Here is a 14439-nt window from a genome sequence, read left to right as displayed (position 1 = left end):
AAAATATTTAATAATGAGATATTTCCCCTGTTTCAATTGTTTTACTTCAATTAAAAGTTAGATTTTTGTAATTTTTTTGAATGAAAGATCAAAAGGATAAACAATGCACATTTTTTTTTCACAGCCTTATTTGCTCATATTTAGCAAGGGTGCCAATATTTTTGGCCACAACTGTACACATACTGTTAAATAAAGTGCAACCAAATTATTAATTAATATTTTTGAGTAAACTATTCCTTTAAGGTGCATTCATGCATAACTGTGGCAGTAATAATAGGCAGTACTCAAGGGGGCGATAGAGTTACCGTCAAATTTCTGGATTTGTTATTATTCAGGCAACTAGCTATAAATTAACTTTTAACAACATTTCTCCATAAAATTATCTTCAAACTGCCACTCTGCCATGACAGAAGTTGACCTGAGAGAGAAAACTAAATGTAGAAGACATCTCCTTAGTGCCCCCTTGTGGCAATACTTAGAAAGCAACATGTAATTGTCTTGCTTTTCATAATGAATTGTTCACATTCAAGACCCTGTTTACAACTGGTTGGTTAAATGCGTCTCTTGTGACCACTTGTGATCGGATTTGGAGGGGAGGGACTCTATTTCATGATGACAGACATCAATCACTATGTCAGTGTGTTACTGCATGACATTAAAGTACAACAAAGTCAGGAAAGACAAAGAAAGCGCAAAGAAAAATGGTGCGTTATTTCTCAGATGCATGTGAAATTTAATCTAAGCACAAAAGCAACATTTCGAGCAGTATTGTCTGTTATTTTAGTGTATTACTTGTAATAACTTGAGCTGCAGATGTTCGTGCTTCTCATAAGTGTCCCTGCATCTTGATTTCAGACACATTGAAGAAGATCTGTGAAGTTCTCATGTTTGTATATGTATCTGCTTTTTCAAATTTTCCCATTGGACAGTTGTTTACTTTTAAAGCCACTCGTAACCGGCAAAGTTTAATTTAAGCACATGCACTTCAATACGCTGATAAGTACCAAGAATCAACTCATTAAAAAAAAGAAAGAAAGAAAACCGCATTTAGCCTACATACGATTTAAAATCATTGGGTATAGCCTCGGTTACTCTCTGCTTTTAATGTGAAAACATAAACACACTGGATAAGCCGGTAAAAATGCCGGTGAAGGTGTTTACATGCACAGCGAAAATGGGGTAATAGGCAAAAATCTACTGGTGTCGGTCATTTTTTTCTTAAATCATTTATAACATTACCCCGATAAAGAAACAGTTTGAGCTGTTTACATGACCACAGACGTTGTCAGCTTATTAGGCATAATCGATATACACTGATGAGACAAAACATTATGACCTAATATGGACTCTACAAGACCCCTGAAGGTGTCCTGTGGTATCTGGCACCAAGACATTAGCAGCAGATCCTTCAAGTCCTGTAAGTTGCGAGGTGGAGCCGCCGTGGATCAAACTTGTTGGTCCAGCACATCCCACAGATGCTCAATTGGACTGAGATCTAGAGAATTTGGAGGCCATGGCAACACACTGAATTCTTCATCATGTTCCTCAAATCATTCCCGAACAATGTGTGCAGTGTGGCAGGGCACATTATCTTGCTTAAAGAGGCCACTGCCATCAGGGAATACCATTGCCACGAAGGGGTGTATCTGGTCTGCAACAATGTTTAGGTAGGTGGCACATATCATATTGACGTCCACATGAATGGCCGGACCCAGTGTTTTCTAGCAGAACATTGCCCAGAGCATCACGCTCCCTCCACTGGTGTGTCATCTTCCCACAGTGCATCCTGCTGCCATCACTTCCCCAGGTAAACGGCATGTACACGGGACTCATTGGAACAGGCAACCTTTTTCCACTGCTCCAAGGTCCAGTTTTGTGCCCATTGTAGGCGCTTTCGACAGTGGACAGGGGTCATCATGGGCACCCTGACCGGTGTATGGCTACGCAGCCCCATATACAGCAGGGTGCGATGCACTGTGTGTTGTGACATATTCCTCCAGTAACCATCATTAAAATGTTCTGTGACTTGTGTCACAGTAGACCTTCTGCCGGTTCCGACCAGACGGGAAAGCCTTTGTTGCCCTCGTGCATCGATGAGCCTTGGGTGTCCAACACCCTGTCGCATGTTTGTGGTTTGTCCCTCCTCGGACCACTGTCGGTAGGTACTCACCACTGCTGACCGGGAGCACCCCACAGTCTTGACGTTTCAGAGATGCTCTGACCCAGTCATCTGGCAATAACAATTTGGCCCTTGTCAAAGTCACTCAGGTCTGTACTCCTGCCCATTTCTCCTGCATTCAACACGTTGACTACAAGAACTGATTGTTCGCTTATCATCTAATCTACCCAGACCTTGACATGTAGCCTTTTTAGGAGAAGATCGACATTATTTGCTTCACCTGTGAGTGGCCATAATGTTTTGGCTCATCATGTAAGATGGTAAATGCACTCATTTATATCATAAAAACTATCAAAATCAAACTTCAATTCTGTACAAAATTTCGAGTAGGGTGGTATTTAATGGCATTTTAGCATGAATGTTCATATAATTTGCCATTCAACATTATTCTTCGATATAACAATATACAAATTTTAATTTGCTGTTTCCAAGTGGTTAAAATGATAAACACTATTTTTTCAGGTTCAACTGAGATTATAAGTTAAATTAAAATAAGGTTCTTACATTTCATTTGAATTTCATTCCGACACTAAATTAACCAGAGCCAGGGATATTACAGTATATTATCTCAGTATATTAGCAGCACACTGTATGTCATGGAAGGATCTGGGGGTGGTTTTACTTTTTTATGGATGTAGTCCGCTGTGTTTATATCACTTTCCTGGTTGAAATCTGTTCTGTCTACTGCATCTGTGTTTGCAGAGATAAACTGAGTTACAGCTTTAGAAATTAAGCACACTTTAGTGGTAATGCTTACGGTAGAGCTGCTGCCTAATCAAGGGGCTAATTGCACATTCTCATAGCTCTGCATTTTTAATAGCAGTCAGATAAAGGGTCTTTTCACAGTAATCTAGCATTTCTAAACTACTGTTTCAGAGATGTCTCTCCCAGACTGGCCCTTTGGGCTCTTGTTATCACTGCTAAATGGCTGTTACGTTCATCCAAATGGTAAATGGCATTGCACTTCATGTTCTTTCCACCTTAATCTATTGTACTGTTTGGCATGTGTTGTGTGTAATAAATTAAACTAAATTAAATAAAGTGACTCCTGTGACTCTAGGTAAACCATTCCTATGAATTATTTACCTAATTACTGAGCCATTCAGGTATTTTACGGATATTTCAACTCAGTTTCACAGTTATCCCTTAAAATAATTAAGGTAGCATTTAGTTGTGTAAAACAGTCTCATAAGATTCAAAGTGCATTATACAAGGAATGATGATGATAATCTTGAAATGGTGATGTGTATCATCAGGGGACTCAACGAGACCCAAGTTATTTGTTCCTTTCTTATGTAATTGTCAAAAAGCACATAGTATTTACAGTAAAGTACATATCTACATTTTTGTAAACTTATGAGCACAACTGTACACAAATCTTGTGAGCAGTTGTGACACTACTTACTAAATTACATTTTACAGTAGCGTGACAGCAGTTCAGCTATTTTAATAGTAGTGTAGCTTTTCCAGTATCAAGTTACTTTTCCAACAAGTCATGGTGTAACATGACAAAGCACTAGATCACTTTTTTGTCAAAATGTATTGTTTATACAAACCGAAGCTGTAACCAAACACGCTCACTAAAACGGTCCTCTTTTTCATGGGAACATCCTGCTTTGGCTACGTTTGAATCTACCTTCTTTAGTGGAGCAAAAAGAAACAAAATTATGTTTTATATGTTCTATGGGAAATTATTTATCAGAATAATGGTCAGACAAACAACAAAGAAATAGTAAATCTGCTTGGATGTTTCAAGGGACCATCAAAAGCCAAACAATTACTGCTTTCTTGTAAAACTTGCTGTAATTCGAGGTGCAATTTTACAAATGTCCCACAAATGCAATTGGACCTTGGTGTAATCCTCTGGACCTCATTTTCAGGACAATAAACGACTGAAAAATGGACAATTACCTCTGGAAATAAATATAGCAACAACAGCGTGAAAACCTCAAAAGCAAACCAATTGTAGTTTTAATATCAAATACGACTATTGATAGCCTTGCACCATTTGCGCATCAGACAAGTTTTATGAGTATCAGATAAATATGTGTTGAAATAAAATGCATAACGGCCCTAACAACAAGAACATTTGTGACAGACGGGTGGATTCCACAGAGTGGAAAAGCCTTTGGGGGAAATATGTGGTGGCACTTGTGTAGAATGAAAGCCCTTTCAATCAGAAGGGCACATTAGAGGGCTTTTTTATGAAGCAGTGCCTCTTGGCTTTCTTCCAAATGCAAGAAGGATAATTCAAACTGACAGAATGACCCCCTTCATATACAAATGGTGCTGGTCTTACGGAATAACAATCAGATCAAATAGAAGCACTACATAAAGAAAACAGACGGTGAGGACTCTTTTAACAGATGTTAAAAGGAAAGACAGGACATCACGTGAACAATGACTTTTTATATATTTTATCCAGGAGAAAGGGTCCAGTTAAAGGAACATTATTGTTAATGAAATACGCTCTAATACTCTAAAAATAAGAATGCAGAAGGGGAAGCTTATGAGTGGTTATGGTAAATTAAGATTATAGTTTAACATATACCTTCTTTTTATCTTTTTACATATCTCTTTACACTAATGTAAAAGTGGTAATGTTTTCCCAACCCAATTATAAATGTATGTAAAATTTTAAATAATCTTACATTTTGTAATCCACAATGTCTTCATTTATGGTTCATTACTGCAGTTTTATCATTTGAAGAGAATGCTGTTAAAGAACAATGTGTAAATTCCTCCTATTTTCCTTGTACATTACATGGTAAATTTAGCCAACATTCATGACTGAAGAAGTTTTTTATTAGATTAGACAAGAATAGAAGAGATTGTATTAGACAAGGGCATACATACAGCACATATGTTGATGTCAAGGTTGTGATCACTACAATAAACCAACACAAATTTCAGATCAATACTTCAGTAACCAATCACCATGTCTTCAGTTAGAGACACAGGTCAAAGTTTCCCAGTGTCGCACTCAGGAATTGCATTCATTAGATACTTGCTCTCAAAAAGACAGAGTATTTCTTTTATTATGGAAAGACTTTATAATAACTTTCATTAATAACATTAACAAACATTAAATCATATAATGCTTGACAGATCATTACATTCAAATTAGAATGATATGAAACTTTGACTGCTAAATGTGTATTCTGATAGGGTGAATACGGGTGCTCTGGTACATTGTGTAAAGTGGTACAACCAATCTCTGATGTGTGTTGCCTATATTACTCACTCCATTACAAGCAGGTTTATGTTAACAATAACACATTATAGCTGGGTTGTCATGTGATAAAGTCTCATTTATTATTCTAATCTTTTGGGGAGACAATCACAACAAACATTAAAGTCGAGTTGACCAATACAGTATATTCATATTTGATCAACTAGTGCACCACTGATCTGTTAAGCATTAATATTTGTGAATGACTTATTAATAAAAGTCTTCTTTATTTAGTCTTCTTTAAGATAAAAGCCACATACCATTTAACTGGTTATAAACCACATCTTCCAGTCGCTCGAGCCTTTTGAGAATAGACTGTCTGTCCATGGAGTTCGTAACTTTGGCATTCCTGCCTCGCAGCCTCTGGTCCGACAGCCTTCCGATCTGGACGAGCTCTTCGGATCGGTCCTGGATCCTGCAGTAGACCGAGAACAAGATGATCCCGACGAACACCAGAATGTTGACCGTCAGCAGAGTTTTGATCTTGCGTGCCACAGCCATTAAAGCCAGAGTGCGACACTGTCAGACCCCTAATATTGATCCATCTAGAGAGGGGAAATGACCCCGCTGTGGTGGTGGGAGCTGTCCGTTCAGCACCACACACACACACACACACACACACACACACACACACAAACCGTGCACCGCAGTTTTTGGAAACCTAACAGCTGATCAAGGTACGCGTGCTATATGATGATGTACGTATATAATAAGTATAAGTAACGACAAATGATTTGAGGTTGATAGGGGTTGCGATCAAAGCCCACCGCCTCGGGTTCTTTTGTTGACCCCCATTATAAACGTTTATAAATGTGTAAGACCAGCCTACGGAGATGATGCTTACGCTGCCGTCGCCGGAGGACAAAAAGCATGCGCTCAATCACGCCGTGCATCAAGAGCAGAGTCGAAATGCAAGAGATGTGCACGGTTCAAATGGTTTATTTGAAATGTCAGTGCATGTCAAATAACGATCCCCCCGTCAGCATCCCTTACGCGGCTCCGTCTCTCCCTGTGGAAAGATGCTTCGCAAGCACGCATCGATTTAAGACACGATTACGGGGCATATGCAGTCCAATGCACAATCCGTATGCAACAAAAGCAGGAGGAGGTAAAAAGAAAAGAAAAAAAGAAGCCGCTGCCAAGACGCTGTCAAGCGCTTCCCGTCCTGCTCGCGCTTTGCACGGCAGCGTTTTTATTCTGCTCTCGCGCTCCCCGCATGCTCCCTCCCTCACATCCCGCCCTCGATCCCCGCTTTTCACGCGCTGTTCAGTGCTCTGGTGACGTCGGCAAACTCATAAATATTCAACAGACTATTTGAGGGGATGAAAGGCTCGAAAGAGCTAGATGATGAGGATTCCATTATAATGTTTTCACTGAGATAGGCCAATTGAATTATAACTCGGTAAGTTTGTAGTAGAACAGAAACGTTCTGTAAAGTATAAGGATAGTGCATTACAAAAGTCAATAGTCAAATCAGGTAGGAAAAGATCCTTCAGGGAATAATTGCACTGTTTTTATTTTGTATTTCAGCAACTTTTACTGTCTTTTATCAGATTGCTGTTGACTCTGATTGTGCCAAAGAACACCCACACCCCTAGCCCGTGGTAAAATGCACAGCCTGGATAGGCTTATTGTTTTATTTAAAGGAATATTCTAGGTTCAATACAAGTTAAGCTCAATCGACAGCATTTGTGGCATAATGTTGATTACCGCAAAAAATTATTTCGACTCCTCCCTCCTTTTCTTTAAACAAGGCAAAAATCGAGGTTACAGTGTGGCACTTACAGTTGAACTGTGGGCCATATTTTAGAGGGTTTAAAGGCAGAAATTTGAAGCATATAATTTTAAAAGCACTTACATTAATTCTTCTGTTAAAACGTGTGTATTATTTGAGCTGTAAATTAGTTTAAATAATAATTTTTACAGTCATTTTAGGATTTGTTGACATTACATCATCATGGCAAAGTTGTAAAATTGTCTATAACTTTACACAGAAAAGGTTAGTAAGTGATTTTATCACACTAAAATCATGTTAACACAAATATTGTTTATGCCTTGTGGCTATACTTTAAAAAAAAAGTGAGTATTTTAACATTCAAAAATTGGCCCCCATTCACTTCCATTGTAAGTGCCTCACTGTAACACAGATTTTATTTATTTATTTATTTATTTTAAGAAAAAGAGGGGCAAGTCTAAATTAATCTTTGTGGTAATCAACATTATGCCACAAATGCTGTCGATTGAGCTTAACTTGTACTGAACCCGGAATATTCCTTTAATGTATTGAGCACACTCATTCACACATGAGCATACCGGACACATGCACAAAGCAGTGGGCATCTCTTGCACCATACTAAGTTGAATGCCTGCCATGGGAACTGCCTGACCAATGATTCAATCTAAATAATGAATCCGGTAAATTGCAGCTGAACAGATGGAGAGCCAAAGAAAAAAAGAAAAATGCAAATAGAAAGAAATGGTGGGGCAGAGTATTAGAGAGAAATAAATATTAAAAAGAAAGAGAGAGGAAACGGAGAGAATGGCTCCGTTCGGAATAGCTTAGGCTACTATACCATATGCTACTCTTATGATTTCTGTTGTTGACTATAAAAATGTTTTAAGTGGTCTTTACTATATATTGGCTTTAAGTCAAAAATATTATTTAATATGACTGACTACCCGCCTACATGAGGTTGGATCAACAAAAGTAATTTTTATGGCCAAGATCAAGTAGAAATAGCTTCTAAAATTAATAACTGCACATTTTTACTGTGTATATAGTATGTAGCCTAGACCAGCGGTTCTCAACCTTAGAGTACTGGACCCCCGTTATATCTCAAAACCAGTCTCAAGGACCCCATAGCCCCTGCCCCCCACTCTGTGGTTTACATTTGTACTTTTATTTAATAATACCTTCATTTACATTATATTATTATATTACTGTTTCAATATTTTCATTGCAATAAATTTATATTAATCACAGAAAAGACATTAAGTTTAATTTAATATCAAATTTTAACAAAACATTATATTTCAGTAACAGAACCATATTATAAAATTTAATTTCCAAACATTTGTCTCACATTTGTTTGTTAATTTGTTAAAAGGATTCACATTACACTGACCTTTACATTCTATTGTTACTGATCAGTATTTTAGTCAATAAAAATTAACCTGATTTTTTATATTTTTGGAAATAATATTACCATGTAAAAAAAAATTTTGGCTTGCCAACCGTATTTTCCTGTATAAATTGCGTTTATTTTATTTTTTTCCTCATCCTTATTTCCTAAAGGTCCTGCGACTTAAAGCCAAAAGCTACTTTTACATTATATGTACTGTAATTGATGTCAGTCGGTCAAACACACTGCACACCAAAACACATACTGTATGCTTACACACAAACATTAAACATCAGTCAACCAGACGGTAGCGTTTTAAAGTAGCCTATTCGGAGTATTTTGCCTATATAAAATATTCTGTCCATCATAACAGTGTTATGTGTAAAAAAAAAAAAACTTTAGATGCTGACAAATGCATTCACATGCAGTTTCATCATAGTGAAAACAATCAGTCAGTGAACCGGGATAATTAATGCATAGCAAAGAGGGTTGCAAATATCAGAAATAATAACCACAAATAGAAAGGCAGCCACTGACATTAATGAATGAATAGAATACAATAGGCATACTGTTTTACTTAGATTAAAAGCTGTTTATCTGTATACAGCATAAAGTTACATATAAACAGACGTGGCTTATTTGTCGCATTTTTTTCATTAAACATGAACAGAATATGAAAAATTCAAAAATGTGCATTTTCATATATACTTTTTATGATTAGTATCCAGCTGAATAGACTTCAAAGTGCTTTCAGAATGAACGCATATGCTTTAGGTGTATGAAGACAAAACTGTCCTTCAACCCAATTCTTATTGCATTCTGTTGACATTTCAAATATTTGCTGCTTTTTCCTCTCCACTCAAGCATTCACCAAAGAAAGTGAAAGCTGCGTAAGTCATTACAACCAGAGTTATTATTATTTCAAATTCTAAAGAAATAATAGTCTATACTGAGATTTCTTTCTGAATCTTTTTTCTCTATCTGCCGACTGATTTGGGAAAATACATACTGTACAAATGGGTCAACACAGTAGTAATAAGCACTCGCTGAGAAGTTATGTCTCACGATTTGACTGCAAATGCTACATCTAAAAACACTGGAAAAGCCCACTGATTATATAACACTGTAAACCCTAAAGTGGTCATTACTGTAAAAATCAAGTTGTCTTAATTAAGTATTACTTGAAATGTCAAGTTTTGGACTCATAACTCAAATATTTAAGTTCACTGAACTTATTTTTCTTAAAAATCCACAGACTTGAAGTGTTAATAACTCAAACTACTGAGTAAAAAAATTAGGCTATGGGGAATACCCACAATCCCTTGCTGCTTGAATTATATTTCCTTGGTCAGAGGGAACAGACTGGGGAATTTAAATAATTGTTATTAAGAATTCATAGATGTTTTAGCTCTTTTGTTGTATTATTTATGCTTTGTTGCAAATAGTTGTTTGGTGTAATGTCACCATTAGGGTGTCTCTTTGGTCAAGTTGGACCCTGGTCACACTATCTCAGTTCTCTTTGTGCATGTGAAGCTGAAGTGCATATATGCATTTCTGTAAATAATTATTTTATAACTGACCTAGAATCAGTTATCATCTTTATTTGAGCTGTGCTGTTGTTTGATCTAAAATTGAATAATTTCAATAAAAATGTACAACAGTAGAATCAACTATATTTAAATTCAAATCTGAGTTACATCTACTTGCATGTAGTTAACTCAACTTAAATAGTTAAGTTCACTCTACTTAAAAACCAAGTTAACTGAACTTAAATACTCAAGTTTTGGGAGACCCCATTACTCAATGGAATTGAGGGAACGAGTTTACTCAATCAAATTAGTGCAACGAACTTATTAAGGTTTTCAGTGTAGGGCCATGTCATCATGGACATTATTTTCTAGTTAATTTGCAGGAAACCGCACAATGCAGGGCAGTTCTGCGTGCTGCTCGTGTACCTTAATCCCTGATACATCTGTGTGTGTCTCATAGCTGCTGCCACAGACGATTAAAAAAAAATTAATAATAATTGTTATTTTCTTGAGTGGCAGCCACATTGGTCTGCAATCAGTCTGAAATCTTTAAATACCAACCAAAGAAATTTTCACTAAGCTCTTCTTTAACTGCAAAAACATGGAGAATAATAATTTTGAGTGATAAATTTAACAGAATTGTCCTTCAAAAGTGTCAGAGATATAGGCTAAAAACATGCAGAAGTTACCCGGTGGTTTACAATAAAAATAAAATAAAATAAACTTTTAAAATAAAATGTCATAACCAAATAAATTTAACTCGTAACGTGAAGTTTAGCTACATACACAGACTCTGTCATTGAATAATACATTTATTTTATAGTCTATAATTAAATTGTAACAAAACATTTTACTGCCCAAAATATCCTAATATTTTATTGTGCATGGTTGAATGTTGTGAATGGTGGACAAATGCTGTAAAAGAATGTATTTTAAGCAGCTCGTCAATGCTTTGAAAATAGTCAATCAGTAATAAATAGGTGCTGTTTATCTTTTTAGAGTTGCAATAATGCTTTTTTTCCCTGACTATTTAAAAAGTTACACAGTTAATTAATCAAGCTATTATGGACCTGTTCAAGCTGACAACACTGCATGGACCACAAGAGACTACAGAAGCCTACATGTCTAGATACATTATGCATAAAAATACTTAATATCCAATATTAATACTATTTATTTTTTATTTATTTTTTTGTATTTTTATTTCAATATGCTGTTTTTAGTAAACTGCGAGAAGCATGATGTGGCTGACTTGACTCAATGAAGTTCTTGATTTTAACTTTTTAACCACGATGAAACCACAATGCGAGCACCATCTTGGCTGCACAAATGCCACATGCATTTTTACCAGTTGTCAGGTTCCATGCCATGTAAAACTGCCTTGTTTAGTTTCTATTACATTGGATACATACCCGTCTTTATGTTTTCGTCATGCCAGCCACCTCGGTAGTCGATGTTATACAGTAGTCTCTGTAGTAACATTCAAGTGTATTGGTTGACCGAAGAGTGAGCCTGTGCACGTGTGTATATGTGTGTGTGCGTGAGTTTGCTTAAACACAGTGAAACAACTCTGGCTACATCTACGACTTCAGAAGCTAATACAGCTGCATGCAGACAGAGATGTGTTCATTACTTTCTGTTTTGTTATTTGTTTCTTTATTTTTTTAATTGTATCACAAATGTCATGGACTCAGCCGGACTTGGCTCAAGTCCAAGTCCATTAAAATTGGACTCGTGACTAGGATTAGAGTCTGAGTCCAAACTCGAGTACCCCAACTCTACAATGTGCACTGCAATCTTTTTCTTGATTTATTATTTGATCAGACTGTCACAAAACTGTCACAAAATTTGATTACAAATGCAAAATTTCAAATTTTATTTCAGAGTTGAAAAATGGACGGCAAGTGCTGAATTAAACAACGTGAAGTTATGTGACAACAACATAGCATAATACGGTTTGAAGTAATTATCACTGCATAATGCACTGTTTCACAAACTATTTTTAATAGCAAGCAGCATTCAGTGTGTATTGTGCAGTATGCAGTACATAGTTGTAGTAGTGTTCCATTCCAAACATTTGTATGTGTATGTGATAGAGAGAAAGGGAGAGAGATAAACTATGCATTCACTTTATAACAATCACAGTAAAACTGGCCACCAAATTCATTTTCATTTCCGCGATTACATCATATGAATTTATGCTGTATTCAGCTGTACTGTATTTGATGCAGGCAGTGAAATGTAACCTCTTAAAAGAACATGTTGGGCAGGAACTGTGCTGGCAAATGTTTTACTATCCTACAAGTGTTTTTAAACCTCACACTGTTTTAAGATTGTAGGTAACACCTGTATTGCTAGATTAAGTAAATCAAGTAGAAACTTAAAAGCTGCTGAAGAGGCACCTGCTATATGAACCCTAACAATTTTTAAAAGCAAACTGTCGTTACACATAGAAGAAAAACTCTTTGTGGAAAAACTCATATTTGTTAAGCCACTCTAGCTTAAGAGAGGAAGTTGCTAATGCTCACACAAATTTTATGATGAGCAAACTTCACCTGGAGGGGCAAGAGTTTAATCCTCTCAAAGCATCCTGAGCAATATCAGTTACGTAACATTTAAAAAAATAAAAATAAATACATAAAGGGAAAAGGATTGGAAAAACGCAAGAGAATGCACTAAAAAATGCATATGCTATTAGTAAGAGAGCGAAGTTGGGCATGTGTTAACTTCAAAGGCCAGACTGAAACAATAGTACCCATGGTGCCTTCACTCTTCTCAAAAATCATGTAATTTCACCTGCTGGGCTCAATTCTGTCATTTTTATTTCAGTTGCACCTGCTTCAAAGCTGTCACAGTCCTCTACCTACAGATACTAAGCTGTGTTCTATTTACTGTAGTTGAAGACATATATTTGTAATAACAAGGTCTTCCATAACTGCCTTTCTTTGCTAAATTTAATTAATTTTCCTACCTAATGTGAATTGCATTATAGAAAATGCTGATTGGGTTTGTTAAGACATCTGCTAAAACAGATGGGTCCTGGGAAATGCCTGTATTTTCTCCAAAACTAGAGAAAAAGTGATCACTAAACCCCAGCTTTGTGGTATTGTTACTTGTGACAGCAGTTATTAGATCTAGATCACAAATAATGGCAATAATTACTTTCATGATACAAATAAACTCAGTGGAAATGCAGCCAGCAAATCATATCAACAAACAAGCCAGAAATTTTTGAAATACTGGGTAAAATATTTTTGGAAGTGAATAGTGAAGAACAAGCTAGCAACACATTTGGCCAGTCAAATACTGTATTGTTGTTGGTGCACAAATTTTAAACACTTCTCATGTATTTTTTTAGCTTCTACACCACTGACACTGAAATAGAAATATAGCTGAACCACGCTAAGCCTTTGACAAGCCCTATTTGTTGTGCTTTAACTTTATAAAAACCCTGAGAGCAGATGACACCTGCCTTTCAGGGCTATTAGTAGCATTAACTAAGGGGGAAGCCAGTCTTTCCTTGTCACATACCAATTTCACCAAACTTGTGAAGAGAGAGAGGGAGAAAGGTTGCTTAAGGGAGAGTTGAATTAATGTGTCTTTACACAACAGCTACTCTTTATGGCAAACTCTGATTCTCTCCAACCCAGGGCCGTTCCCAATTAACAGGCTTATCATTAATCAGCAAACTGAGTACCTGTTACTCATCAGTTGCTTAAGGTGCTTTATTAACAAGATAAGCAACTCATTTATTTATTTGTTTGTTTTACTTCTGTTTCAGAGGATGCATTTCAAAACTATGTGCTAAACCATATACGTTTTAGTCAATCTGCATTTTAAAGAGAAATGTTGTTGCTTATAACAAAGAAATATAACACCTTCCAAAAGCATTTCTTATCCTGTACACTGACTTTCTGGTGTAAACAAAAAACTATAGGGTTAATAAACTGCAGTTAGATAGACAGATGGATGGATGAACAGATGAATGGAAACAGACAGACAGACAGGGGTGGATGGATGAAAAGATATAGACAAATGGATGGATGGACAGACAGATGGATGAATGATGGATAGAAAAAGCAAATGGACAGATGGATGGATAGAAAAAGACAAATGGACAGATGGATGTATAGAAAAAGACAAATAGATGGACGATAGAGACAGACAAATGGATGGATGGTTGGACAGACAGATGGATGGATGAATGGATGGATAGACGGAAACAGACAAACAGATGGATGGATGGATGGAAACAGACAAACGGATGGACGATGCATGGATGGCTGGACAGATGGATAGAAACAGACAAACGGATGGATGGACATAAACAGACAAATGGATGAATGATGGACGGAAACAGACAAACGGATGGATGGA

At 36.5% G+C, this 14439-nt stretch overlaps 1 protein-coding gene across 1 annotated transcript in view; it reads right to left on the bottom strand.

Annotated features, from left to right (window-relative positions):
• Positions 1-6610, bottom strand: part of LOC127439565 (polypeptide N-acetylgalactosaminyltransferase 9-like) — a 149923-nt gene extending 143313 nt beyond the window's left edge. The window contains exon 1 of the mRNA XM_051695726.1: positions 5672-6610. Within this exon, the coding sequence (XP_051551686.1) occupies positions 5672-5912 (241 nt within the window). The 5' untranslated portion in view covers positions 5913-6610. The remainder of the gene's footprint in view (positions 1-5671) is intronic.
• Between the last annotated feature and the right edge of the window lie 7829 nt (positions 6611-14439).

This window comes from Myxocyprinus asiaticus, chromosome 4 (assembly GCF_019703515.2).
Source record: "Myxocyprinus asiaticus isolate MX2 ecotype Aquarium Trade chromosome 4, UBuf_Myxa_2, whole genome shotgun sequence".
NCBI classification, from domain to species: Eukaryota; Metazoa; Chordata; class Actinopteri; order Cypriniformes; family Catostomidae; genus Myxocyprinus; species Myxocyprinus asiaticus.
This window is presented reverse-complemented; position numbering and strand designations above follow the sequence as displayed.